The sequence below is a fragment of the Alnus glutinosa genome, chromosome 8, assembly GCF_958979055.1.
Source record: "Alnus glutinosa chromosome 8, dhAlnGlut1.1, whole genome shotgun sequence".
NCBI classification, from domain to species: Eukaryota; Viridiplantae; Streptophyta; class Magnoliopsida; order Fagales; family Betulaceae; genus Alnus; species Alnus glutinosa.
Genome location: NC_084893.1, coordinates 8,432,101 through 8,457,667, shown reverse-complemented (window position 1 = coordinate 8,457,667; position 25,567 = coordinate 8,432,101). Strand labels below are relative to the sequence as shown.

The 25,567-nt window shown below is 38.0% G+C and overlaps 1 protein-coding gene across 1 annotated transcript in view; it reads left to right on the top strand.

Annotated features, from left to right (window-relative positions):
- The window catches only part of LOC133874707 (DExH-box ATP-dependent RNA helicase DExH14), a 48,979-nt gene extending 24,299 nt beyond the window's left edge, over nucleotides 1-24,680 (top strand). The window contains exons 21-49 of the mRNA XM_062312587.1: nucleotides 1,737-1,886; nucleotides 2,607-2,819; nucleotides 3,132-3,287; nucleotides 3,409-3,633; nucleotides 3,718-3,819; nucleotides 3,926-4,006; nucleotides 4,112-4,192; nucleotides 4,746-4,949; nucleotides 5,053-5,169; nucleotides 5,274-5,396; nucleotides 8,783-8,872; nucleotides 8,948-9,073; nucleotides 9,224-9,286; nucleotides 11,622-11,710; nucleotides 14,165-14,255; nucleotides 15,407-15,556; nucleotides 15,637-15,828; nucleotides 15,926-15,991; nucleotides 17,344-17,499; nucleotides 17,585-17,728; nucleotides 17,841-17,908; nucleotides 17,996-18,161; nucleotides 18,234-18,296; nucleotides 20,219-20,314; nucleotides 20,419-20,586; nucleotides 22,539-22,709; nucleotides 22,903-23,052; nucleotides 23,117-23,248; nucleotides 24,152-24,680. Coding sequence (XP_062168571.1) covers nucleotides 1,737-1,886; nucleotides 2,607-2,819; nucleotides 3,132-3,287; nucleotides 3,409-3,633; nucleotides 3,718-3,819; nucleotides 3,926-4,006; nucleotides 4,112-4,192; nucleotides 4,746-4,949; nucleotides 5,053-5,169; nucleotides 5,274-5,396; nucleotides 8,783-8,872; nucleotides 8,948-9,073; nucleotides 9,224-9,286; nucleotides 11,622-11,710; nucleotides 14,165-14,255; nucleotides 15,407-15,556; nucleotides 15,637-15,828; nucleotides 15,926-15,991; nucleotides 17,344-17,499; nucleotides 17,585-17,728; nucleotides 17,841-17,908; nucleotides 17,996-18,161; nucleotides 18,234-18,296; nucleotides 20,219-20,314; nucleotides 20,419-20,586; nucleotides 22,539-22,709; nucleotides 22,903-23,052; nucleotides 23,117-23,248; nucleotides 24,152-24,250 — 3,732 coding nt within the window. The 3' untranslated portion in view covers nucleotides 24,251-24,680. The remainder of the gene's footprint in view (nucleotides 1-1,736; nucleotides 1,887-2,606; nucleotides 2,820-3,131; nucleotides 3,288-3,408; nucleotides 3,634-3,717; nucleotides 3,820-3,925; nucleotides 4,007-4,111; nucleotides 4,193-4,745; nucleotides 4,950-5,052; nucleotides 5,170-5,273; nucleotides 5,397-8,782; nucleotides 8,873-8,947; nucleotides 9,074-9,223; nucleotides 9,287-11,621; nucleotides 11,711-14,164; nucleotides 14,256-15,406; nucleotides 15,557-15,636; nucleotides 15,829-15,925; nucleotides 15,992-17,343; nucleotides 17,500-17,584; nucleotides 17,729-17,840; nucleotides 17,909-17,995; nucleotides 18,162-18,233; nucleotides 18,297-20,218; nucleotides 20,315-20,418; nucleotides 20,587-22,538; nucleotides 22,710-22,902; nucleotides 23,053-23,116; nucleotides 23,249-24,151) is intronic.
- The last annotated feature ends 887 nt before the right edge of the window (nucleotides 24,681-25,567 follow it).

Genomic DNA, 25,567 nt, shown 5'->3' with positions numbered 1-25,567 from the left:
GTGTAATGTCTGTATCACTTGTGGAAGAATTGTCTCTTAAACCATAACTCAAGATCCTAATTAAATTCAAAAGACTCTACTTGGATGTTTAAAACTTGATGCCTTTAGTTATTGAAAAGAAGATAATGTATAAAACAATTGGGACGCCTTCATGCAAACATTTGGACCCTGTTTAACTTGGATTTTCAGAGCCTGCTCCCTTATCATGTGTAACATATTGTGAGTATATGGCTTGCTTGTTAAAAGTGGGCTCACTTTCTGTAAGCATTTTTATATTTTCTTAGTGATGGGAACTGTTCACATAGGCCTTTTGGTTACCGTGTGGGTAGAATATACACACGGAAATTTGTAGAAGTTCAGAGCAATTAAAACTTACATTGATTTAGTACTGTTGTTGGTCCAAATTTTGTGTATGGGACAAGCTTTACTCACTTTCGAGGTAGGATCAATTTTTTGGGGGCTGGAAATTCCCAGAATTATTTTTCATTTATTTTTTGATTTGTATATTGGGGGATCCATGAAGTGCAATGAAACTCAACCGTATGTCATCCATGTTGGTATAAATTTGTATGACAACTTATGGTCAAGAAAGGGGGGAAAACAAAGAAAAGGAAGGCACCTTTTACTTGTTAAAATAAACTCTGGTGGGTTCTTAACTTTCAAGTTTCTTGGACTCAGCGATGTCCAAGTGGACATCTTATGTCATACTTGAATGGGTTGGAAACAACCACAACAACAACTGCAAAATAATTTATTGGGTTGAGAACACTGTTTCATTCAAGTTAATAGGATGAAATGTAATTTTTTTTTTTTTGATAACTGGGTATCCGGGGCTTCGCCCCGACTAGCCCCAGGATGCCGTGCAAAGCACCCCCTCCACTAATAAAATATACTTGATAGAAGGGTCGGGCTTTATGCTGTTAGGTATTTAAGTTTTAAGGTGTTAATCAGACTGGAAACTTCACATTCTATTTTTTTTTTTTTTTTGATAATTAATAAAATTCAATAAAAAACGCAGAGAGGCGCAACCCTAGTACACATGAAGTATAAAAAATTGCCCATAATCAGAGGAAACAAAAGAACATGAATGTAAAAACTCAGCAAACATAATACGACTCGGGCTATGCGCCGAGACCCAAACATATAACATATTAAGCACATTTCGACACAAGTCTACAATCGGTAAATCCACATCTTCAAATAACCTTGCATTCCTCTCACGCCAAAGACCCCACATAACACACAAGGGAACCTGCTTCCAAAGACGTGTAACATAACCATGACCCAACGAAGTGCCCCAACCACTCAACAAATCCAGCACTCTTCTTGGCATGACCCACTCCACCCCGAACAAACTATAGAAAGAGCTCCAAACAATCCGTGCCTCATCACAATGAAGTAGAAGGTGATCAATGGATTTCTCATTCTTCTATTTAAACTATATTTATCATCAACCCCTATTTTTTGCCAAGCGAGTGCAACATGTTAAGTTCATATGTTGCTTGTCAGATTAGGAATTAAAAAGAGATAGATAATCCATTTGGTGCTTTGTGGTTTAAATTAATTATATGGTGAAGTTGCTATTCATATGTACTTTTCCTCTGCTGCTAGTTTTTTCTTTTTAGCATCATCCTATAAATCCTACTATTATATTGTTAATTATTGGTTTGCCTTATACTTATCAAAAAATTATTGGTTTGCCTTATGTTTTGTGATTTCTTTCTTCATGTTTGCAGTTCATTAGCTCCTTGAAAGATAATTTAAATGCCGAAGTAGCATTGGGTACAGTCACCAATGTTAAGGAAGCTTGTGCGTGGCTTGGATATACATATCTTTTTATAAGGATGAGGTTGAATCCTTTGGCATATGGTATTGGATGGGATGAGGTACTGTGCATTCTGTTCATACCAATTTATTTTCTGATGCATATGTGATGTTGGGAACTTACATAACCTAGCTCCTGATAATGTCTGGTTTGACAAATAGATATAGAGACATCAACGTGGTTGAATATCTTTTTACCGATTTTTTTGCTTCTTTTTTTCCCTAGTTTTGTTGGGCTTTTTGACTTTTTCTTCATACCTATCTGTTATCACACATTTGAATAAATTCCTCCCTCGTACGTAAATTCTGATAATATGTACTGAGTAATCCATAAAAACATCTACTGAGTGTGATCTTGGAATAATAACACAGAACTTTACATAGAAAGATGGTGACATATAACAAGGCTAAATGCAAATTCAAATAAGATCGATCCAGAATGAATGAAATAATCTACAAGCTTTAGTCCTAGGGAGTAGAACTGCTGATAATCAGTCCAGTGAGAGGAATGTCTCCCACCATTAGATATTCATCAACTTTTGGTCTTTCCAGCTTTTTAGCTCTTCTATGGGCATGCTCTCTCCTCTTCGGTGGAACATCTAAATAATGCATTTACTATGAAACTTAGCTAGGAAGAGATGTCTGACATTTTACCTTCCCCTCACACTTGTTGAACACATTCTTCAATATTGGCCTGAACTTGATTCTAAAATGTCGCTTTTAATGAACGGTTGTTTGACTGCAGGGGAACTTACACATTGTTGTTTACTCGTGTTTGGCAGGTTATTGCAGATCCTTCTTTAAGTTCAAAGCAAAGAGCTCTTGTAACAGATGCTGCACGGGCACTTGACAAAGCAAAAATGATGCGGTTTGATGAGAAAAGTGGCAATTTTTACTGTACTGAGCTTGGTCGCATTGCAAGCCACTTTTATATTCAATACTCTAGTGTTGAAACTTACAACGAAATGTTGAGACGCCACATGAATGATAGCGAGGTTTTTAAATACAACCTATTGTGTTTTGCAACATGTTTCTTCCTCTCACTTGATGTTTTAGTTCTTTTGGGTTACTTTACCATATGTTATTTAATTATTCTGTATACAAAACATTGATTCCAGCACAATTATCTAGTGTACGAGGGCCAATTACCAATTTTTTGTGTGATCAGTCTTCTTTTGTTTTGTGTTAATTCTCTTGATGCTGAGCCCTATGATCTGCTTATCTCTAGTTTCTTATCTTAAGGTATTTTTTTGGATACATTTAACATTTTATTTCTCTGTGTTGGTTCCAATCTGTTGTTTCTGTAGGTAATTGACATGGTTGCCCACTCTTCTGAATTTGAAAATATTGCTGTTCGAGAAGAGGAACAGAATGAGCTAGAGATGTTGGTGCGTACATCATGCCCGTTAGAAATTAAGGGTGGTCCTTCGAATAAACATGGAAAAATTTCCATTCTCATTCAGGTTTACATTTTTTTTTTCCTTATTTTGTTTTTGGGCAGTTGATACCATTCGCTAGTTGCAAAGTGAAAGAAAAAAAAAAGGAGATAGTTAATGGCCAACATATTGGTTATTTTACTTGCAGCTGTACATATCTCGAGGCTGGATTGATACCTTCTCATTGGTTTCTGATGCTTCATATATAAGTGCGAGCTTAGCTCGTATTATGAGGGCTTTATTTGAAATTTGTTTGCGAAGAGGCTGGTGTGAGATGTCTTTGTTTATGTTAGAATATTGCAAGGCTGTGGATCGGCAAATTTGGCCTCATCAACATCCCCTTCGACAATTTGACAAGGATATTTCCGCAGAAGTTTGTCTGAAATACCTTTATCCTACTTTCTGCTCAACCTATACATTTGTTGCCTTGTTTAGTAATCTATCTTGGTTGGTCCAGATATGTCGGAAGCTTGAAGAACGAGGGGCTGACCTAGATCGCCTGCAGGAGATGGAGGAAAAGGACATCGGAGCACTGATTCGTTATGCTCATGGAGGAAAGGTATACTCATTTCATAGACTGGTACTTTAAAATTTTAAAGGTATTGGATTCAGGTAAGAATCAGATCCTAGTTCACCCTCTTTTTCTTTTCTTTGGGTGATGGCAGTTGGTTAAGCAATATTTAGGATATTTCCCGTGGATCCAGTTATCAGCAACTGTAAGTCCAATCACCAGAACTGTTTTGAAGGTAATTCTATGGTGAATTCTTTCTTTTTCAAAATTAAATCTTTCATCTAATCATGTGAAATTTAATGCAAGTATCCTTTTTTATGTAATCGGTTGTACTTTTCAGGTGGATCTGCTCATAACGCCAGACTTTACATGGAAAGATCGTTATCATGGTACTGCAGAGCGTTGGTGGATTCTAGTTGAGGTGTTGACTTGACAAGTATTTTCTTGTTAAATTTTTAGAATGAGCACCTAGATAACTAGCTGATAAATTATCTTGAAGAATTACTATGCTCAAAAGGTTGAAGTATTATTTGTGGGAAAATACTTGTTGACTAGTATAGTATACAATTTCGACTCTCATGTGCACATGAAAGTACCTTTACTCCAATGGACTACTTTTGTGAAACTTCAAAATTGATGAGTTCAGATTCTTATTAACCTCTGTCATCTCTAACTTGTATTATAGTGGCTAATGTTATGAGACAAAACTGGTTGTACAACATCTTTAGAAAATGTCACTTTGCAGGGTTTTCTCTGGATTGGTCATATCAGTCTTAACTTTATTTGAATCTAAACTCATTTCTTTATTAGTTACACCAAGGGTAGTTTCAAACTTTTGGTGGAAAAATATGTTCTTACTAGGTTTTACTTTCAGTCCCTGTGGGTCAAAACTGCTTACATGTTCTACTTGGTAATAGTTAGGCATCCATATTTTACAACATCTGCATTGGATGCCTGATCAATCTTTTAAACAGGATTCGGAGAATGATCATATCTACCACTCAGAACTTTTCACTCTGACAAAGCGGGTGGCTAGAGGGCAACCTCAGAAGCTTTCCTTCACTGTACCAATATTTGAACCACATCCACCCCAATACTACATTCGTGCTGTTTCTGATTCTTGGTTGCATGCAGAGGCTTTCTACACCATTTCTTTCCAGAATCTACAACTGCCAGAGGTATTTATATCTTATTTTTTGAATTTAAGTTGCATTCAAATTATGACAGTTATGGAAACTTGCTCCTGCCAGAGCTGTCTCATATAAAGATTGCTTTATTCAGGCTGGTACTTCGCACACAGAACTTCTAGATTTAAAACCTCTCCCTTTGACTTCACTGGGAAACAGTACTTATGAAGCCTTGTACAAGTTTTCACATTTTAATCCTATACAAACACAGGTTTGGTTAAAAAATTATACTGCAAGTTTTCTTTTTAAATGCTTAATGGTTTCTACAGTTGCAATTTGAATTTGTAATTTGATGCTTGTGCTGGAATTTGGCAGACTTTCCATGTCCTGTATCACTCAGATAACAATGTGCTCTTAGGAGCTCCCACTGGAAGTGGGAAAACCATATCTGCTGAGCTTGCCATGCTTCGCCTTTTTAATACTCAGCCGGATATGAAGGTATATGTTTTGAATTTCTCCATGCATTATAGAAGAAGACCGCCTCTGTAAATCTAATTTTTTTTTTTTTTTTTAAGGAAGGACAAGGGTTTGTTTCAGTGGATAGCACTGCTTGCTGTTCGCTGGCTGGTCAATTTTTTATTTTTATAAGTTATTTATTTCATTAAAAAGTACAGAGGGGCCCAACCCTAGTACACAGGATGTATACAAAGATAGTCTCCATTAAAGCACGGAGGGGCGCAATTCTTTTTTTAAGCGAAATATCATTAATGTGAAAAGCGTAACTCAGGTACATATGAAGTATATAAGAGAAACACCTAACTAGAAAAGGAAAAAAGAATAAGGAAATTATGAAAACTAAGCACCAAAAGAGTTACAAACACAGCTGTCCAAATATAAAGATATTAAAGAAAAAGGACTTAAGCTCCACCAACGTCCTCAAAACTTCTATCATTTCTTTCCCTCCAGAGGCACCGCAAAATTCTTTTGATAGGCAAGGCAGTATTGCAAGATATACTCTTCTAGAACTATGTCAAAACATATGAATTCTTGGTTATTGGGTGTAAGATTAGGAAACATAAAAAAGATGTTTTGATATATGCATTAGATACATTCTCACCTTACCAATGGTGACCAAATTAGTGTCTCGGGGACGGAATGGGCTATCTTGGCTATTGTTATGTAGACTTGAAGTCTTTTGAATTCCGGTCGGACGTTAGTGGCGGGGTTAGACTGGCAGAGAGGAGTAGATGTGTGTTCCGAGCGGTCATTTTGGGATGGTCCTGCCTGGTTTGGTTGATGCAAGCAGTGGAACGATTATTCAAGGGAGAGGAAGATAATGACAAGTGGAGAACGTTCCGGATGGGTAGCACTGTCTATGTGGTGCTGCGCAGAAAAAACAAGCATGGCCAGTTCATTGAACTGTCAAAATATGGTGGAGGAGGATGGCGGAGTTACGTTGTGATTCCGGAAGGCAGCGATGGGAAGGGGTGGATGGACATCTGGGTGCAACTCCAAAAGTTGACAACCTACCATGCAAAGCAACAGGCCGGCGGGACAGTTGTTGGAAGGAATACCGTGACAGCACCGAAAGCAGCATCGACGGTCCTTGGTTTACGTCGGGAGGGTCAGTCCTATGCGGCGGTGTTAGGAGGAAAATTGCTGGAAGGTGGTGGAGTTCTAGCGGAAGGCAGGGGCAGTAAGGTCATTTGCAAGGAGCCAAAAAAGGAAGAATCTTTAATTGTGGCCGACGATCACGCAGAAGGAAGGGGAGTTACGTTTTCAAACTGGCCAGCTGGTTCTATTATGGGAAACGATTTGAAGCAAAATTTGGACGAGGCGAAGAATCTGGAGGGGTTGAAGACTTTCCTTCGGCAGTTTAAGGAAGAAGCTGAGAGACACCACACAATCTTTTTCTTTCCCCTCCGCTACAAGCTCAGACCTTGTAACAGTGTGTGTTTCCTATCCAGCCAGTGAACTCGACCCTGTGGGGCACAGGCTGAACATGTTCAAAATTTGAGGTGTACCATTTTATGTTTTGAAGCGGTGTCAGGGTTGAGGATTAATCTTGGAAAATCCGAATTGGTCCCTATTGGTGAGGTGGATGATGTGGAGTCTTTGGCACATATTTTGGGTTGTAGAATTGGGTCTATGCCGATGACATATTTGGGTCTGGCGTTAGGGGCATCGTTTAAATCTCTTCCTATTTGGAATGAGGTTATTGAGAAGGTTGAGCGAAGGTTGGCTAGTTGGAAAAAGCTTTATTTATCCAAGGGTGGTAGGGTGACGTAGATTCATAGTACACTGTCCAGCATTCATACCTATAATTTATCTCTGTTTCCCATTCCTGTGAGTGTAGCCAAGAAATTGGAGCGGCTTCAAAGAGAGTTCCTATGGAATGGTATGGGGGATGAGACTAAATTTCATTTAGTCAATTGGCATTGGGTTTGTTCTCCAATCAAGGTTGGTGGTTTGGGAGTTCGTAATATTATTAAATTTAACCAAGCCTTTTTGGGGAAGTGGATATGGAGGTTTTTGCAGGAACGTGATGCGTTATGGAGATCGGTGATTGAGGTGAAGTATGGGAGTGTGAGGGGAGGTTGGAGTTCTTTACCGGTGACAAGGTCTTATGGTGTGAGTGTTTGGAAGTTTATCCGAAGGGAGTGGGATACTGTAGCCAAATACTTGCGTTTTGAGGTGGGTGAGGGGTCTCATATTCGCATTTGGCATGATTTATGGTGTGGGAACAGGCCTCTCAAGTTGTGCTATCCGACTTTGTGCTCTATTACTCGTTTTCCGGATGCTTGGGTGGTGGATAATTTGTCTGTGGTAGGAGGTGTGGCTCATTGGAATGTACTCTTTACGCGATATGCTTAGGATTGGGAAGTGGAGATGGTGATATCCTTCTATGAACAGTTATACTCTAGTCGGATTCGGCTCAGAGAGGTCGATAGGTGGTGTGGAATCTTTCTAAGAAGATGATTTTTGAAGTGAAGACTTTTTACAAAGCATTAGTTTGTCACGAGGCGGCCTATTTTCCTTGGAAGGTTATTTGACGTGTTAAAGCTTCGAAGCGGGTAGCATTCTTTGTTTGGACAGCTGCTTTAGGAAAGATTTTAACTCATGACAATTTACGTCGGTGTGGTATTGTGGTGGTAGAGTGGTGTTATGTGCAAGAAGTATGGGGAATTCGTTGATCACCTTCTTCTACATTGTGACGTGGCACGGGTTGTTTGGAGTTATTTCTATAGCTTATTCGGGGTGGAGTGGGTTATGCCTAGTAGTGTTTTGGATTTATTGAGTGGCTGGGGCACTTTGCGAGGTCGTGGTCCTACTATCTGTATTTGGAAGCAGGTTCCTTTATGTGTCTTGTGGGGTTTGTGGCGTGAGAAATTCTAGGCTTTTTGAGGATGTGGAGATTACGGTTGGGGCTCTTTGTAGAAATGTGCTTAATATGTTATATCTGTGGGTGTCAGCGCATAGCTGGGGTCGTATGTTGTTTGCTGATTTTTTAGTTTCATGTTCGTTTATCTCCTTTGATTAGAGGCTCTTTTGTATACTTCCTGTGTACTAGGGTTGCACCTTTTTGCGCTTTTTAATGAAATTTTTACTTATATAAAAAAAAACCAATGGTGACCAAATTCGCTCAACTAGTGACCAAATTTGCTCAACTAGTAACCAATCACTTCCTGTATTTGGTTCATGTTGATATAGTACTATTACGTAGTCATAAACCAAATTATATCGTTTGAAAAAGAAAAAAGGGCAAACTAGGTTCCTTATTATACAGGTGCAAATGGTTTCATAATATGTGTTTCAGTTTAATAACATCTGTTAGGTGCTTCATTTCATAATGTGCAGTATGCTTAAATTGGTTTCAAATGCAGGTTATTTATATAGCGCCATTGAAGGCCATTGTTCGGGAAAGAATGAACGATTGGAAAAAGCGTCTTGTCTCTCAGCTTGGGAAGAAGATGGTGACAATATTTATTTTATAGTCAATTAATAAAATTTAACATATGGTACTAGTATTGACAAGAATTTTTTATCAGGTTGAAATGACTGGCGATTACACTCCAGATTTGATGGCTCTCTTGTCAGCTGATATCATAATATCTACTCCTGAGAAGTGGGATGGTATCAGTCGTAATTGGCATAGTCGAAGCTATGTCATGAAGGTGCATCTCTATTTCTTGTTTTTTTTTCCTAATGGGATTAGTTTTTCTTTCATATATTATCTATTTTTTTAAATTATTGCAATACTGAATTGGTAGGCCATTTGCACGCTTCTCCCAGCTAGGTTTTAATGTGTGGTATTTAATCAATAGGTTGGACTTATGATTTTGGATGAGATTCACTTATTGGGAGCTGATCGTGGTCCTATCCTTGAGGTACTACTTAAAACTGCTGTAACCTTTTTCTGAGCACTGTTAGTTACGATAGAATCTAATTTCTGTGAATTTCATTCTTTTTGTGGTGTCTTCTTGATGGTTTTCTTAATGAAGAACTAATTCCTTATTGTCTTGTATAACCCTTGTTTTCTCAAATATAACACATTTCCTAGGTCTTTTGTTGGTAGCCTCTTATAAGGCAAAGTCTATTTATGATGGTGTTATTGAGAAGATAGAGCGGCGGCTGGCTAGTTGAAAAAACATGTACTTGTCTAAGGGTGATAGGGTTACCCTTATCAAGAGTACCCTTTTCACTCTGCCTATGTATTTCATGTCCCTTTTTCATCTCCTTGTGGATGTTGCAAACCGTATTGAGAAGTTTCAACGAGATTTCTTATGGGGTGGACTAGATGAAGAGTTCAAATTTCACCCTAGTAAGCTAGTACAAGGTTTGCTCTCCAATTTTTTAGGGAGAGCTGATGGTTCGGAATTTGTTATTTAATCATGCTCTCTTAGGAAAATGGCTATGGCACTATGTGCATGAGATAGAGACTTGGTGGAGAGCTATGGTGGATTCTAAATTTGAAAGTTCGTGGGGGTGGGTGGTGTTTTAGTGAGCCTCTTGGAGCGTATGAGGTGGGGTTATGGAAGAATATTGGGAGGGGTTGGGGGAAGTTTTCAAGTCATACTAGATTTAAGATTTTAGGTGGAAAATGGCTCTAAGGTTAGATTCTTACGGGATCGGTGGTGTGGGGACAAGGCCCTAAAGGAAGCCTTTTCAGATTTATATGGTATTGCTTGTACGAAGGATGCTTTTGTAGCGGCTCACTTGGAGCTTTATAGTGGCTTTAATATGTGAACATAAGCTTTGTTAGAGCGTCTCATGATTGAGAGGTGGACGTCTTTGCCTCTTTCTTCAGTTTGTTGTATTCAGTTATAGGGAGACGGGTAGGTGAAGACAAGCTTCAATGGGCTCCCTCCAAAAGAGGTACAGTGTCCTGGTTTGCAATGATGTCTTTCTTTTCGCTTGGAAGAGTATTTGACAGATTAAAGTTCCTTTGAGGCCGGCTTTTTTTGCTTGGTTGGCGGCCTTAGAAAAGATTCTTACCATGGATAATCTTAGGAAGTGGTATGGCATTGTAGTTGATAGGTATTGGGTGATTTGGAGTTGTGGGTATGGATGTTTGTGGCTGGCTTTTGGTTTTGGCAAGCCAGGACTGTAGCTGTGGCAGCTGCCTGTGTGTCTGGATGTGTTGGACTGTGGTTGTGGGATGGTGATGGGTTTTGGGCTTTGGGTGTGGGGCAGTGAAGGCTGACCGGCTGTAGGTATTGTAGTTGGTGGTGGGCTTTGGTTTTTGGGCGATTCAGAGAGGAGGTGCAGTGGCCAGCAGCGGGTCTGGGTCTTTTGGACTGTGTATGTGGGGTGGTGAAGGGTTGCAGGATACGGTATGGGACAGTAATGGCTGGCTGATAAGTTGTGGTTTTGCGAATTTTGAAGGGTGGCATAGGCTTTTTTTTTTGCTAGGTTTTTCAGTTTGCATTTTTTGGGCATCTTGGTGGAGATGTACGGTTGTCGTTTTGGGTGAGTGTTGTGTTGGTGGTGTGGGTGTTTGGGGGCTTCGAGTTGGATGGTGTTCGGCAGGGTGGGTGTTTGGACATGGGGTGGTGATATGGAGGTTCTTCTTTCAGCCCCCCATGTTTAATGTGGCCTTTCATTGGAGCAGTGTGGGTTTTTGGGTGTTTAGCGCCGTTTCAGTGGAGCACATGACCATGCTTAATGTGCCTTTTAGAAACCGTACAAAATTGGAAAATTATCGAAACATCATCGTTTTATACACTTAAGGGCTAGCATTTGTTGAATTCAGATGGAAGGGCTACACTGACTGCAAAACCAAAGTTTAGAGAGTTAATTGCTCAAATTGAGACTTTGGGGACCAAATTGGTAGTAACACGAAAGTTTGAGGGACTACATTGTATTTTAGCCTAAAAGAAATCTGTTTGCTCAAAATATCCAAAGCCACTGCTATATTAGATTCCGGTTACTGTGAAGAGTAGCTAGATTTTGTACGTTAGAGTGGTTCACATTCACATCTGTGGCAAATAAATTTCTCTTCTGCTTTTCAAGAGGTATACAGGAAGTTTTTGCTGGCAAAAGGGCAAGAGGATTATCCAACTTCCTTAATGGACTGGAAAAATATATGGCAGAAAATAGAAAATAAATTTCTCAGTTTATTTGAATAGATCTTTTGTTTTCTTTCTTGTTTCATTAGCCTAAAAATGCATCTCCTAAATTTAATTATCTTGAAATTTCAACCACGGAACTTAATGTTTCCAGGTTATCGTTTCGAGGATGAGATACATATCATCACAAACAGAGCGTGCAGTACGGTTTGTAGGCCTGTCTACAGCTTTAGCAAATGCAGGGTACGTTTATGCATTTATAATGTCCTAGAATTATTATTATTATTTTGTGTTTCATTTCTCAACTAGTTGGTCTCAGCAGAGGATAGTTTTTGTTTTGGTCCATTTTTGTGTACCTATAATATTATCTCGTGAAAGAATTATTTGTATAAAATGAATTTCATGAAATCATTTTATTAGTTTCATGTGTATACAAAAAGTTCACCAGCTACTTTCATAGAATTGCATGTTTCTGCACCCACTATGCTCAATGCTCTCACTTTGTAATTTTCTTATGCAATTCTTTTGAGGATGGTGGAAAAGAGGAAAGGTTTTTCTGGGTTTGTTCTGTTAAGCTCGCGATGCACCGTGTGGCTGGTTTCAATGGTGGAAGAGGCGTTGCGCACCACTGTTTCGGAGGATTTTGTTAAATCCTTCAGGGAAGACTCGAAGGTGACAATTGTATGGAGTGGTGGGAATAGATGTGGTTGTTTTTAGGAGGTGGCGATCTACACTGTGGGCGGTTGGAGAGGGATGACCATGTTTCCTGAAGGCTAGGATGGGCAGGGCTGAAGTCGTGTTTCCGGGGAGTGGGCCCTCTGTCGTTCGCGGAGGTAGTGCATTCGAAGCCTACCTTCCCATTTCATCGGTGGTGGGCTTCTGGTACAATCATCGGAGGTGGCTTGGTGTGAGATGGAGAAGCTTCTTCCACTAAGTCTGGAGCAGGTGACGGTCCGGCAGGTGACGGTCCGGCAGGCGATGGACTGTTCCACCTTGGAGACGTCCCCAATTGTTCCTTTGTGTATTGTCTATCATGCTAATGGCTCCTTGGATCGAAGCAACAGCAGAGATTCCAGGTTTCAAAGCAGCATCAAAGGCTCCAGCAAAGGCAGGCGTAATGTCATGTGTGCAGGTGAAGCTCAGGGGTAAGAGGGGAAAGGGATTTTCAGGAAGCTTCTCGAGGTCTTTGGTGTCTGGGTGGATTGGGTTTGTGGATCCAAACCTAATTTGGATAGGTCTTTTCCTGTTGGGCTGAAACGCTTCTTAGGTAGTAGGGGCTTGGGCCGGATTTTTAAGAGAGCTTGTTTTGTGGTTAGAGGGGCCCGGTTACCGGTTGGATCCAAGAAATGGGGCTTTAGGCCCAGCGTTAAGAAGGCCAATAAGTCGGGTATTGTTCCGGGTCTTGGTTCCGATTCTCTCTCAGCGGGTATGGGTTTTGATCTCTCGGGTCAGGGCGTCTCCTCGCCTTCAGCGGCCTTTTCTCCGGTGTCGAAAGCGGTGGGTTCTCCTGGTCAATGGTGTGGTGCGCCTGTGGCTTCTCCGGTGGTTGTTGAGCTGCTCCTAGTCGGGTTTGCTTCAGTGGGGTCTGGTTTCTCATCCCAGCTAGCATCCTCTAGGCGGGTGTCTTCTCCGATGTCTCCAGATTCCGCAAGTGGTGCTTCTGGTCTGGCTGGGTCTCTATCCAAGCCGGGTGAGGTCTGTACTATATCGGGTCCAGCACCTTCTTCACTGGTCCCTCCCCTCTCTTCTCCGGAGTTGCTGAGCCAGGGCCTTGGTTCACTTGCCCCGGATCTAGTTTCTCCGTGACTTCTCAAGGGTCTTGTGTTCTTCGTAGCAAGCTTCTTCTACTTCTCCCCAAGCTTGGAAAGCAGGCTGTGGGTCAGCTTTTCCTGGTGTTTCCACAGGGGTAGAAGAGTTGGGTGAATGGCTTCGTGTCTTGCTTCCTGTGATGTTGGAGTCTGGGGCGCCTATCTATCCTTCGGAGTCTAAGTCGGTGATGAGGTATTCTTAGAAGCGAAAGGGTGCGCAGCTGAACAAGTTTTTGTTAGCTAAGTCTTTGGCGGCGATCATTGCCTCTCCTTCTCCGCTGGGCCATCATCCTTCGCCACCTTTGGAGTCCGTGGCAGTTAGGGAGCCTCCGGTCAACTTTTGTCAGCGTGGGTTCCTTCTTCCGCGCAACCGTTCTTCCCCGACAGTTGAGGTGGGTGAATCTTCGAGGGAAGGTGTTTCCCAAGAAGTTGTAGGTTCTCCTAGGGCAGTGTTCGACGCTGTGCTGTGCCTTCAAACTGTGAGAATTTCCTTTGAGGAGAACGTAAAGGGTTTTTTGGATGTCATGACTCAAGTGGTAGAGGGGCAGCATCTTGAGGTCCCAGTCTCCACTTCTAAGGTTAAAGGGAATAAAGAAAACTTCTTAACCTTGAGTGTGAAATCAATTATGATGCTAGGAGTCTTGGTTCGACTTGGGGAAAAAGCAAGAGGGTTGCTGTGACGTAATGTTGTAGAGGGTTTTGGATTTTTGTTGGGGTGCTTTGGGTTTTCTGCTGTGGTTGGGTCTTTATGGGTGTTTTTTTTTCTTGTTTCTCTTGTCTTTTTTGCTCACTTTGTTTTTGAATCCTTTTTGTATATTCCTTGTATCCTCAGGGCGCTTTCATCTTTTATAAATTTTCTCTTATAAAAATAAAAATTCTTTTAATGTAGTGATTTGGCTGATTGGTTGGGTGTTGGGGAAATCGGACTCTTCAATTTCAAGCCAAGTGTGAGGCCTGTTCCTCTTGAAGTTCATATTCAGGCAAGTTGATGCCATGCTTCACCTGGATTATAGTTCTTTGCTTTCCTACTTATTCTGATGTTTCGTGTTCTGTTGTTCAAGTATATTGAGTATTCTCTGATATATCTCTGTCTTAAATAGCGTGTTCTTTGAAAAAATACACATTTTTTAAGAGAAAAAATTAATGCAGTAACACTTCATACGTCAGTTGTCATCCTTCAAAAGTAATGTTTTAACTTTTGAAATGGACGTTTTGGGACAAAAAAAAAAAGAAAAAAAATAGAGAAAAGAAAGTGGAGGAGGACACTCATTATGATGGAGGGAGTATTTTACTTTTTATCTTATTTTCGAGTAAACGGGGGTATCTAGCAAGTAATGGGCCTTTATTTTCCCTTCAAAGTTAAAACAAGAGGATATGGACAGTATTTATTGGATTTGGAACTATAGAATTAATGATGGGTGTAGTATCTATTCTTTCTTATAAAGTCAACATGAGTTTTTGTATATTTTTTTTAATTAATTTTCGTGTATATTCTTAACTAACATGACAAACATATTAGGCATATTTTCTTGCAAAATTTTATTTTCAAGTCTTCATTAGCTAAAGATGTTTCTGGAAAGTAGTTTGTTATTGTTGACTCATTTCTTTAATGAAGTGAGCGTAATAATTTTGCTACTTGAAGTATGCCTGCTTCACTGTTTCCATATTTTATACTCGAAACATAAAGCCTTTCTTATGATTAGAAGTGTTGATCAAATTCTATGGTTTTGAGGTATCGTATAACCATGTAAGTACAAGTAGTTCTTGAAGTACAGTATTGAAAATGACATGCCTCGTCACCTGATTCACTGCCACCATTTGCCATTTATTTGTTAGAATAGATGAGTAAGAGGCATAGAGGCGCCTACACTTCTCTTGCCTCTAATGTCAAACCATCATGAGGTTATCTGGAAATTACTTCGACTATAACTGCTATGACAAAAATGAGAATCTTTTGCTCTGGATTTATTCATGTTAATTTGTTTGAATTGCAATGTTGGTCTTGATGGACACTAAATTATTTTGTGACCAATCCTTTGTTCATGATCACTTTTTCTGGTAGATATAAAAGTCAATTGAGGGCTTATATATCTGCATGTTACAATTATAATATGCCAGTTTCTATGAACAGGGATATCCTGGAAAGTTCTACTGCCCAAGGATGAATAGCATGAATAAACCAGCATATGCTGCAATATGCACCCATTCACCGACAAAACCAGTTCTTATATTTGTTTCATCTCGTCGTCAGACAAGGCTAACTGCTCTGGACCTCATTCAGGTGAGATCCCTTTCATGCCTTGAATATGAATTATTTAATTGCGAGTACCATTTAATGGTTCTGTTTTTGTATAAATAAAGTTTGCAGCTTCGGATGAACATCCAATTCAGTTTCTTAATATGCCAGAAGAAGCGCTTCAGATGGTTCTTTCTCAGGTCACTGATCAGAACCTAAGGCACACCTTGCAATTTGGCATTGGGTTACACCACGCGGGTCTAAATGACAAGGACAGATCTCTGGTTGAGGAACTTTTTGCAAACAACAAGATTCAGGCACTACTCTATCATCTGAATATTATTTCACTTCTTTCCTGGTAAAAAAAAAAAGTGTTCTAATTTCATGCTGACGAGGTACTTCATCCAATTGTAGGTATTGGTTTGTACCAGCACATTGGCATGGGGTGTGAACCTTCCAGCTCATCTGGTTATTATCAAGGTGAGTAAAAATTAAATATGATGTTTGTCTATATGGTTTGTTGTTTTAAATAATTACTTCATATATACAAATTTTAATGGCAGTGGGTGTTTTTTTGTAAGTTTGAGCTTTCTTATTTTTTATATTTCTCATATAAAAAAGTATTGCAAGCATTAAAAAGTGACAGAAAAATTCTTTTGAGATAAATTTTCAAGAATTTGGTTTGTTTATCTGGTTACAAATTAAGCTCCCTTAGCTTTGCTCTTCATGAGCAAGTCCAAAAACCTATCAATTGGCTCAAAAAGATTCCTTCTGAAATCAAGTGCACTTGTTTTGTAACCCTGCGTGTATTGAGATAGCTTTTAGCGGTTATATATATTGTGCTTGTTCCAAACTTCGATTGACCATCAGTGAAAAACCAAAATGAGCTGAACCAGTTGCTGTTGGTTGGTTTCGGTTCATTTGGTTGGCTGACTTGAGTTTCGGGTTTTCTGGTTCAGCTGGTCACTGCTACACACTCCCAACACCATACACAACTCAAATTGGGGCCCTCTACCACCGCCCACAAACCCAAAAGGCATTCATCCTCATGCGATCTAAATGGCCAAAACCGTTGTACCCACGAACATAATATCCCCAATTCCACAATGATGCTGCTGTTGGCCACCCCGCCAGTACCAATGGACCTAAAAGAAAGCACACCCACCACTGGCATCAATGCTGCTCGAAAACAGCAAAAAGACCCACCCATGACCAATCAATACTCCCAAAAAAAAAATTGAAGAAATTGAAATAAAAAGAAAAATAAATTCATCTTGGAGAGAGAAACAACCAGGATCACCAGCTAAGGCTCCTAAATGACCACTCAGTCCCTTCCCTTTTTGGTCAATTATTGGCAAGGAGGGATTTGAACCCTGGACACCATGGTTCATTGCCACATGCTCTAATCCTCTGAGCTACAGGCTCTATTCCGTCTCCATTGGATCTGCTCCTGGAAGTATTAATGGTGAGAAATCGGAGATATCGGTGCCAATCTGGAATGGAAGGAAACAATATCTTGGATTAAGTATACAAGATATCACTAGCTACTTATAAAAGCATGATTTTATGTCAGTAATTTAGGAGTAGGGGGTGAATAAGTGGGGCTTTGACTATTTATTTGCATGCAAGATGCAAGATGCAAGATAAGTGAGACCACCACTTAATGTTTAATTCTTCAATGCGTTTTCTGTTGTCAATTGGGTTGGCAAGACAGAACTGCCTGTCAAATTCTTGGTTTTCTGGTAGATTTGAATGATTCCCTCTTTCCATTGTAAGATCCATTTTTTCCATCCCATGGATGCCATATGTTTGAAACTGTTTTTCTATTTCAGGGAACAGAATATTATGATGGAAAGGCAAAGAGATATGTTGATTTTCCAATCACAGATATATTGCAAATGATGGGCCGAGCTGGCCGCCCACAGTTTGATCAACATGGGAAAGCAGTCATTCTTGTTCATGAACCCAAAAAGAGCTTCTATAAAAAGGTTAGACTTAATATTGTAACAGATTTGTCATTTAAATGGTCCTTTTTTTGGCAAACTAGGGTAACCTCGGTGTTTCCATATGCAGTTTTTGTACGAACCATTTCCAGTTGAGAGTAGTCTGAGAGAGCAGTTGCATGTGCACATCAATGCGGAGATAGTTTCTGGCACTATTTGCCATATGGAGGATGCAGTGCATTACCTTACCTGGACCTACTTATTCCGTAGACTGGTATAGTTAACCTCTTTCATATAATAGATTCACAACATGATTGATTAAATATGTAAAGAAAATAAGATATTTGCAGATCATAAGTTCCTACCATTTTTTTTTTTTGTTGCAGACAGTTAATCCTGCTTATTATGGCTTGGAGAGTACAGGTCCTGAAATTCTTAGTTCATATTTATCTAGGTAACAACTTAATTTCCGGATCTCGTGGAATTTCTTGTTAGAATGTGCCCTTTTCTCTTACAATGCTATGTTGGATAATTTTTGCAGGTTAGTGCAAAACACATTTGAGGATCTGGAAGACAGTGGATGTATCAAGATGAGTGATGACAGTGTGGAGCCTATGATGTTGGGTTCAATAGCATCCCAGTATTACCTCAGCTACATGACTGTATCTATGTTTGGTTCGAATATAGGTCCTGACACGTCACTTGAAGTAAGTTGTGCTTCCAGTATTTTCATTTTTACTATTATTAATCATGAACCTTAGAAAGATTCTACATTGCAGGTGTTTCTGCATATTCTCTCTGCTGCTTCTGAGTATGATGAACTTCCTGTGCGGCATAATGAGGTAATTCTGACAATGAGTAGCCCATACTTGCTTCCTAACTGTCGTTTTTATATGAATTTAGATTAACAAGCTTGAAAGGAATAGATTATGCATAATCTTATGCGAGTCTTTGGCCACATTATTTGGTAACAGATGTTGCATTCAGATTTGACAAATTTTTGAGATGACGTTGTGTTCTTTGCTGAGAATTATATATTTGTATTTCCAAAAAAAATACCATAATTTGTTCTAAATGTTAAGAGGGAATATGTGATGGATGGCTTCAGGTTAGAATTTTAGAAAGAGATACAAAGATAGACTCCCATTGTGGAATACTTTGAGCAATCTGTAGAGAATTGAGAATTTTCTTGCATCTCTTTTGATGAAATTATACAAATGCTCCAGATGTCATTTATTTATTTATTTATTTTTTTTATGATAAATAATTCAAATTCATTCAAAACGCAGAGGGGCACAATCCTAGTATACATGAAGTATACAAGAGAATTCCTAAAGTATAGAAAAAGAAAGAACATAACTGCAAAAACTCAAAAAAATTGGAAACAGACAAACTATTCCACGCTATTAGCCATGTATAAAAGGATTGGAACATCATTTTCTTCAACTCTAACATCACAATCTTACGACATTCAAAGCTCCTTGCATTCTGCTCTTTCCAAATACACAACATTAAACACAAAGGAGCCAACCTCCACATATTCAAAGCAGTATAGTGTCCCAACTCCCAATTGTCCCATTCAATTCACCAACAACTCTATCACCATTCGAGGCATAGCTCACGCAACACTAAATTGGGAAAGCGAACTCCATAATTCTGTTAAAACCTACAATGAAGGAGGTTATCAACAGACTCCCCACTTTGCTTACACTTTCAACCCTAATCTACCACAATAACATTCCTCTTTCATAAATTATCTAAAGTTAAGATTTTTCTTAAAGCCGCCGTCCACACAAAGAACGCCTCTCGAGGGAGCCTTAACTTTCCAAATACTCTTCTAAGGAAAAGGGGAACTTACCGGAGTAGATAACATATGATAGTAAGACTTTACTTTAAACAATTTCCTTTTAGAAGGAATTCATCAAATTTTATCCTCACCTCCTTGCCTTAGTCTTTGAGAATACAGCTCCTCAAAGAACCGATAAACCATTTTCACCTCCTAATCATGCACAGGTTTTGTAAAGAAAATATTCATGAATGTTTCCATTCCGGAATTGCATACTATCCTCATCCACACATCCTTACAATGAGCAATAGTGAATAATTCAGGAAAAGAGAACTTCAAAGGCTGCTCCCCACACCATAAATCATGCCAAAACCACACTGTAGATCCATCTCCCACCTCATTCCTCACAAATTTAGAAAATTTTCCCACCCCCTCCTTATACATTTCCACACTCCCACACCATAGGGCCCCCCAACCTCCTTAGAACACCAATGGTTGGATATGTGTAAACATTCTAATGGTTGAGGACTTGCTGAATTGTCAGAAACTACTTTCTTCTGAAGCTGTATAGCACTTGATACTTTGTTTACTAGGAAGACAATTAGAAGAAGGGGGAAGCAAAAAGGAAGTTAATGAGTTATTTGAAACTGATAATCTTTATTCCTGTTGTCAGATCTACCCTCGAGATAGTTTTTTATATGGCATGTAAAATTATTATATTGATAATGTTTCTAAGGTTCAGACCCCGAAAAAAAAATGATTGATGTTATTATTTATTGAGTTTTAAAACTTTCTGTTCATCATAAGCTCATCCTTTTAAAATAGTCATGAGCTTTTGCTATTGTTTCTTGAATTTTTGACACTTCAATTCTAACATTCATGTTATCCATTGCCTGCATGGGTGCACCTTAATTGTTCGTTTTAGTGATGCATATAATATTTTTTCTTTGAATCTGTATCATCTCTTCTTTTTGATAGGAAAATTATAATGAAGCATTGTCCGAGAGAGTTCAATATGCGGTGGATAAGAATCGCCTTGATGATCCACACGTCAAAGCAAATCTGCTATTTCAGGTAAGAGCTGCCTTTGACATCAATTTTTAATGCACGTCTTTCTGTTTAACTTCCCCTTTTTCTAGTTATTTTACTTGTTTACCATGCATGTTTTTGGGATTCAGGCACATTTTTCTCAATTAGAATTACCAATCAGCGACTATGTCACAGACTTAAAGTCAGTGTTAGATCAAAGTATACGTATCATCCAGGCCATGATAGATATATGTGGAAACAGCGGATGGCTTTCAAGCTCAATAACTTGCATGCATCTTTTGCAAATGGTCATGCAGGTATCGTCTTTATCAGCCGCATATGTGACTCTTTTAAATAAATGAAAGATTTAATAAACCTACATGGATCATGCAGATCATATTAATCACATGACGATCTTCTCTCGTTGTTGTGGCCATGGTTGAGCATTCAACGAGATCTGTCTCCTGAGTTTGTTTTACATCTGTTGTTACTGTGATGAGAGCTCCTGTTTCTGTATTTATCTTTTCTTTTAATAATGATTTTCCTATTTGAAAATGTTTTCTTAAAAGGCATAATCTTAGACAAAAAGACATACCTACTGAAGGTGGGAGTTTTAACCAAAAGCAGATTAGGGATGGATCTTGAGTTTAAAATACTACCCTTGAATTTTTTTTTTGGCCTTCAGAGTTTGATTACCCGCTATAATAATCATACCTGTTTTGTTCTTTTAATGCCGGTCTGTGAATGATTGGCATAAGAGAAATGAAGCTTTCTCAACAATGACCCTTTATATTTGGTTCATATTTGTAGATTTCTTTGGTCTGGTTAACAGTTAGAAGGATTTAGGTTTATCAATCATTGGTTACCTTAAATATGAGAAAAAAAAAAGGATCAACAGCAGGGGTGGAACCAGGATTTTTGGTGAGGGGGACGAATTTTTTTTTTATTGGGGAGATGGACTTGCATAAATACAAAAGTATATAGATATTTAAAATCTTCATAGATTTGTGTTTGTGCATATTGTTATTAAATAAAAGCATTGTAGTCTTATATTTAATCTCATGGCATCACAAACATACGGTGGTATAAACAACTAACAAAATAACTTATCTAAAGAATAAAAAAAAATCTAGCAAAATAGCTTAGAAAAAAAAAAAACTAGCAAAAAAAACTAAACATAATTTATAAGGTCTAATAAAAACGATACTTATAATCGTTGATTTTTTCTCCTAACAGTCCTTTAAAGCCCCAAATAACAATGCTATAAGTCGAGCCAAACAATGGTGAAATCATAAATGATTAAACCATTTAACTTGGTTGCCAAAACAAATATTGTGAACCCAAATGATTGCAAAATAACCACTCAAAAAATTGATTATTGGTTAGAAGTCACTTAGAATAACCACTCAAAAAACCAAACCATTTAACTTTTTTTTTTTCGCATCTTCGGAGTCTTAAACCAAATTGAGTTTCTAGTTAGAAGCCAACTAGAATATGGAAGGAAATTAAATGAATGGGGTATTTTAGATTTTGTGTTAAAAGATGGGGCAAAAAAAAAAAAAAAAAAGTTAAAAGGGGACACAAATATTATTTTGGGGGGACAAAAGTATAATTTTGGGAGGAAAAAATTATTTTTTTGGTATATTTAAGGTTATTTTTAAAAAATTTGGGGGGACATTCGTCCCCCCCACCCAACACGTGGGTCCGCCCCTGATCAACAGAGATGGACTGCTTCGAGGGGGCTGACCTCCAACAGAGTCGAAGGGCAAATACTTTTCTGCCTTTTTAGTGAAAGTTAACAGTGTTAAGTACTAAAAGTTACAAATCTCTTCCTGATTGTCTGTGGACATAGGCCTTCCAGCTGAATTATGTAAATCTTTGTCTTGTGCAATTTGCTTGTTTGATTCCTTTTTTTTCCTACTACTTTGTAATCCAAAATTATCAATTTTTGTCACAGCAAATGCATGTCATAAGTTGTCAGTTCTACAGCATTGAATTCCTTAGTCATTGAAGTTTTCCCCTAAAAGTAGAAATTCCAAAATTTTACTATATGTCACCAGAAAACAGAAGTCACATTTGCATAGGTTTAGTATATTACGGGTGAATGTACCCTAATTGTTCTGAAGTTATATATCAAATTTGCATAAATTCCAACTTTTGAGATTTTAGCAAGTTCTCACTCTCTCTTTTTTTTTTTCTTTTTTTTTTTTTTTAATAAAAATATCACTTTTCCCCTCCATGCCTCTGATATCTTTTCAATTGTTTTCAGGGTTTATGGTTTGATAAGGATTCCAGCTTGTGGATGTTACCATCCATGAATGATGATCTTGCAAGTTTGTTGAACAAAAAAGGAATTTTCACTGTGCAGCAACTGTTGGATCTTCCTAAAGCAAATTTGCAGACTGTAATTGGAACCTTTCCTGCTTCAAGATTATATCAGGTGTGGATTTCCCTCTAAAATGGTTTGTGTTTCATTGGCTTCTAACAAATTTGTCTTTGAATCTACGCAAGGAGGCCTTTTTTTTTTTTTTTTTTTTTTTGGTTTTGTACTGTTTAATGTTCATTTTCTCTCACATTCTTCATATGTCAATTGATTTCTGTAGTTGCTAATCTTTTATATTTCATTTTACCAGGATTTGCAGATTTTTCCCCGTGTTCAAGTGAAATTAAAACTTCAGAGAAGGGACATTGATGGTGGAAAGGCTTCCACTTTGAACATCAGATTGGAGAAGATCAATTCCAAGTGGAGCACAACAAGAGCTTTTGCCCCCCGATTTCCTAAGGTAATTCTCCTCGTTATAGATTAGTAGTGAGTAACACAAACTGAGCATGGCGTTGTTTTAACAGGTAAAAGATGAAGCATGGTGGTTGCTTCTTGGTAACACCTTCACCTCCGAGCTATATGCTCTGAAGAGAGTTTCTTTCTCTGATCGCTTGATCACCCACATGGAGTTACCATCGAATCTGACGAGTCTCCAGGTCAAATTTGATTGCCTCTTTCTAAATCAGTCCTCCACCCTCATTGCTTCTTTATTTAGTTTCTTGCTTTCTGAATATTCTTTTTCCATGCTAAAGCTGGGGATGGCAACTGGTCTGCTTTGGGATGGGAAAGCCCAATTGAAATCCAAAGCTGATTAGAATGTATAATCCTGAAACCCGTCTCTGCGTCTCATATCTGATTGGGGTTAGGCTATAAATTGCAAACCTGTCCCATCCAATAACAAAAAAAAATCCCTGAAACCCGTAACATAAACCTAATCTGCCAACTAACAAAAACAACAACAACAACAACGGTAGGAGCTCTGAGATAGCGAAGAGATAACCTTAGGAGCTCTGAGATAGAGAAGAGATAACCTTACCATTTTACAACAAAGATATGGGCTTCTATTAGAGAAAGATAGAGAGAATGATAACAAATGCAGATGATGGATATAGCCCAAGTAATCTTGTAACTCGGGTTCGGCTTCATGTGTCTGACGCTCAGAAACAGAAACTCATCCCAAACCTGATCTGGTTTCAAAAAGTTCTAACAAATTATACCATAAAGACCCACACCCACTCTAATAGGGACAGGACTGATAGGGTACCCTAAAATTCGGGTTCCATTGCCATCCCTATTCATGAAAGGGGTGTTTCATACTTTTTTCATATTCTCATACAAGTGAAGGAATTATCAGTTAACAGGAAATGTTGGGTTATGTAAAGGGAGCAAGAAAATATGTGTACATGGGTGTACTTCAATGCACTTTTAGAGGATGATCACTTCTAGTGAAGCTCTTATGAAAAGTACATATATATTAAATGTTTTGTGACTTGATGAAGTACTAATGCTGTGTGCGTAACAATGATGCTCTTCTGATTCAGTAGCTTCTGTTTTTCCAGGGGATCAAATTGATTTTAGTGTCAGATTGTTATCTTGGTTTCGAACAAGAACATCCCATCGAACACCTTACCGAATTTCAGCAACCAGACGGAATGTGAATACTTGATATTTTGGATCCAAGGTGTTCACGAATCAGAGTTCTATACAGGTTTTCAGAAATACATTATTTCATGTCCTTTCCAAAGCAAACACATGCAAAGCGGTGCCTTGCTGATTGAAACTCCAAAGAGATCTGTCGTGCACCACATTTTTTACATCAGCTGACAAGCTTTTAACATTTCTTGCTGGTTAGATGCTTCTATTATGTATATTTAAGATGGCTTCATAAATGGAAAGAAAAAAAATATGTAGTACCATAAATATTAGAGATGCTTATGTTACAGTTCGATGCATTTATTTATTCTGAGAGTAGATACTTTAAAACATGGCGTTTATTTGAGAGCAATCTTTTAGGATTATTGAGAATCAAAGGGCTGATTGGTTTGCGGAATAGCTAGGCTCCCGAAAAGGGTAGGGGCTTTTTCCTTTTCCCTTACGAAGATGAATGCTTACTCTTTTAAAAATGTGAAAAATAGCTATTCCTAATGGAATAGACAACGTTAAAGTAAACATACATTCTTTACACTACCATTTTATTGTCAATTTCTTTATCAAACTATTAATTGTGTCAATGTCTTTCTTTAACTACTAAAACAATGTTAAAGTATTCTCAAGGCTAACATAATCATAAAATTGATCTTAAAAAAGTTTCAATAAGACAAAATTATAATTATAAATTAGAAAAATAATTAAAATTACAAATTTTAAAAAACCTTTTTTTTTTAAAATTAATCATTTAAAAAACGAAAATAAAAATATTAAACTGACGCCATTGGTTTTTCATTTTTATTCTTTTAATTATTTTAAAGGAAATTGGGTTTTTTTTATTAAAAAAAAATTGAAAAGAAAAATTAATTGTTTAAAAAATTAGAAAAAAATTTTAAAATTGGACAATGACATTGGGATGGTAGTTTGAGTGAGGTACTTTTTCAAAAAAAAAAAAAAAAAAAAAAAAAATACCATATATATATATATAGATATTTTTTTTAAAAAAATTCTTTCAATTTTTTTTTTTTTTTTAAAAAAAATCTAAAACAATTAATTTGTAGGCCCATAGCAAAACCTGATGGTGGCCGCACAATCTCAAAGGTGCTTTGAGGATGGTGTAACCACCCTTTAATGAAGATAATAAAAGTATTATGAAAGATAATTTAAGATAATGATTTAGCAAAATAATTCAAAAACATAATATAAAGGAGAATCATTAAGTGAAGATAAAGAGAAAGTAATAAACATTCTTACTTGATATATTGATTCAAAGTGGAAGTAGATACAAGATTCAAAAGCCTTCAATGCAGAGGCTAAAAGATACAAGG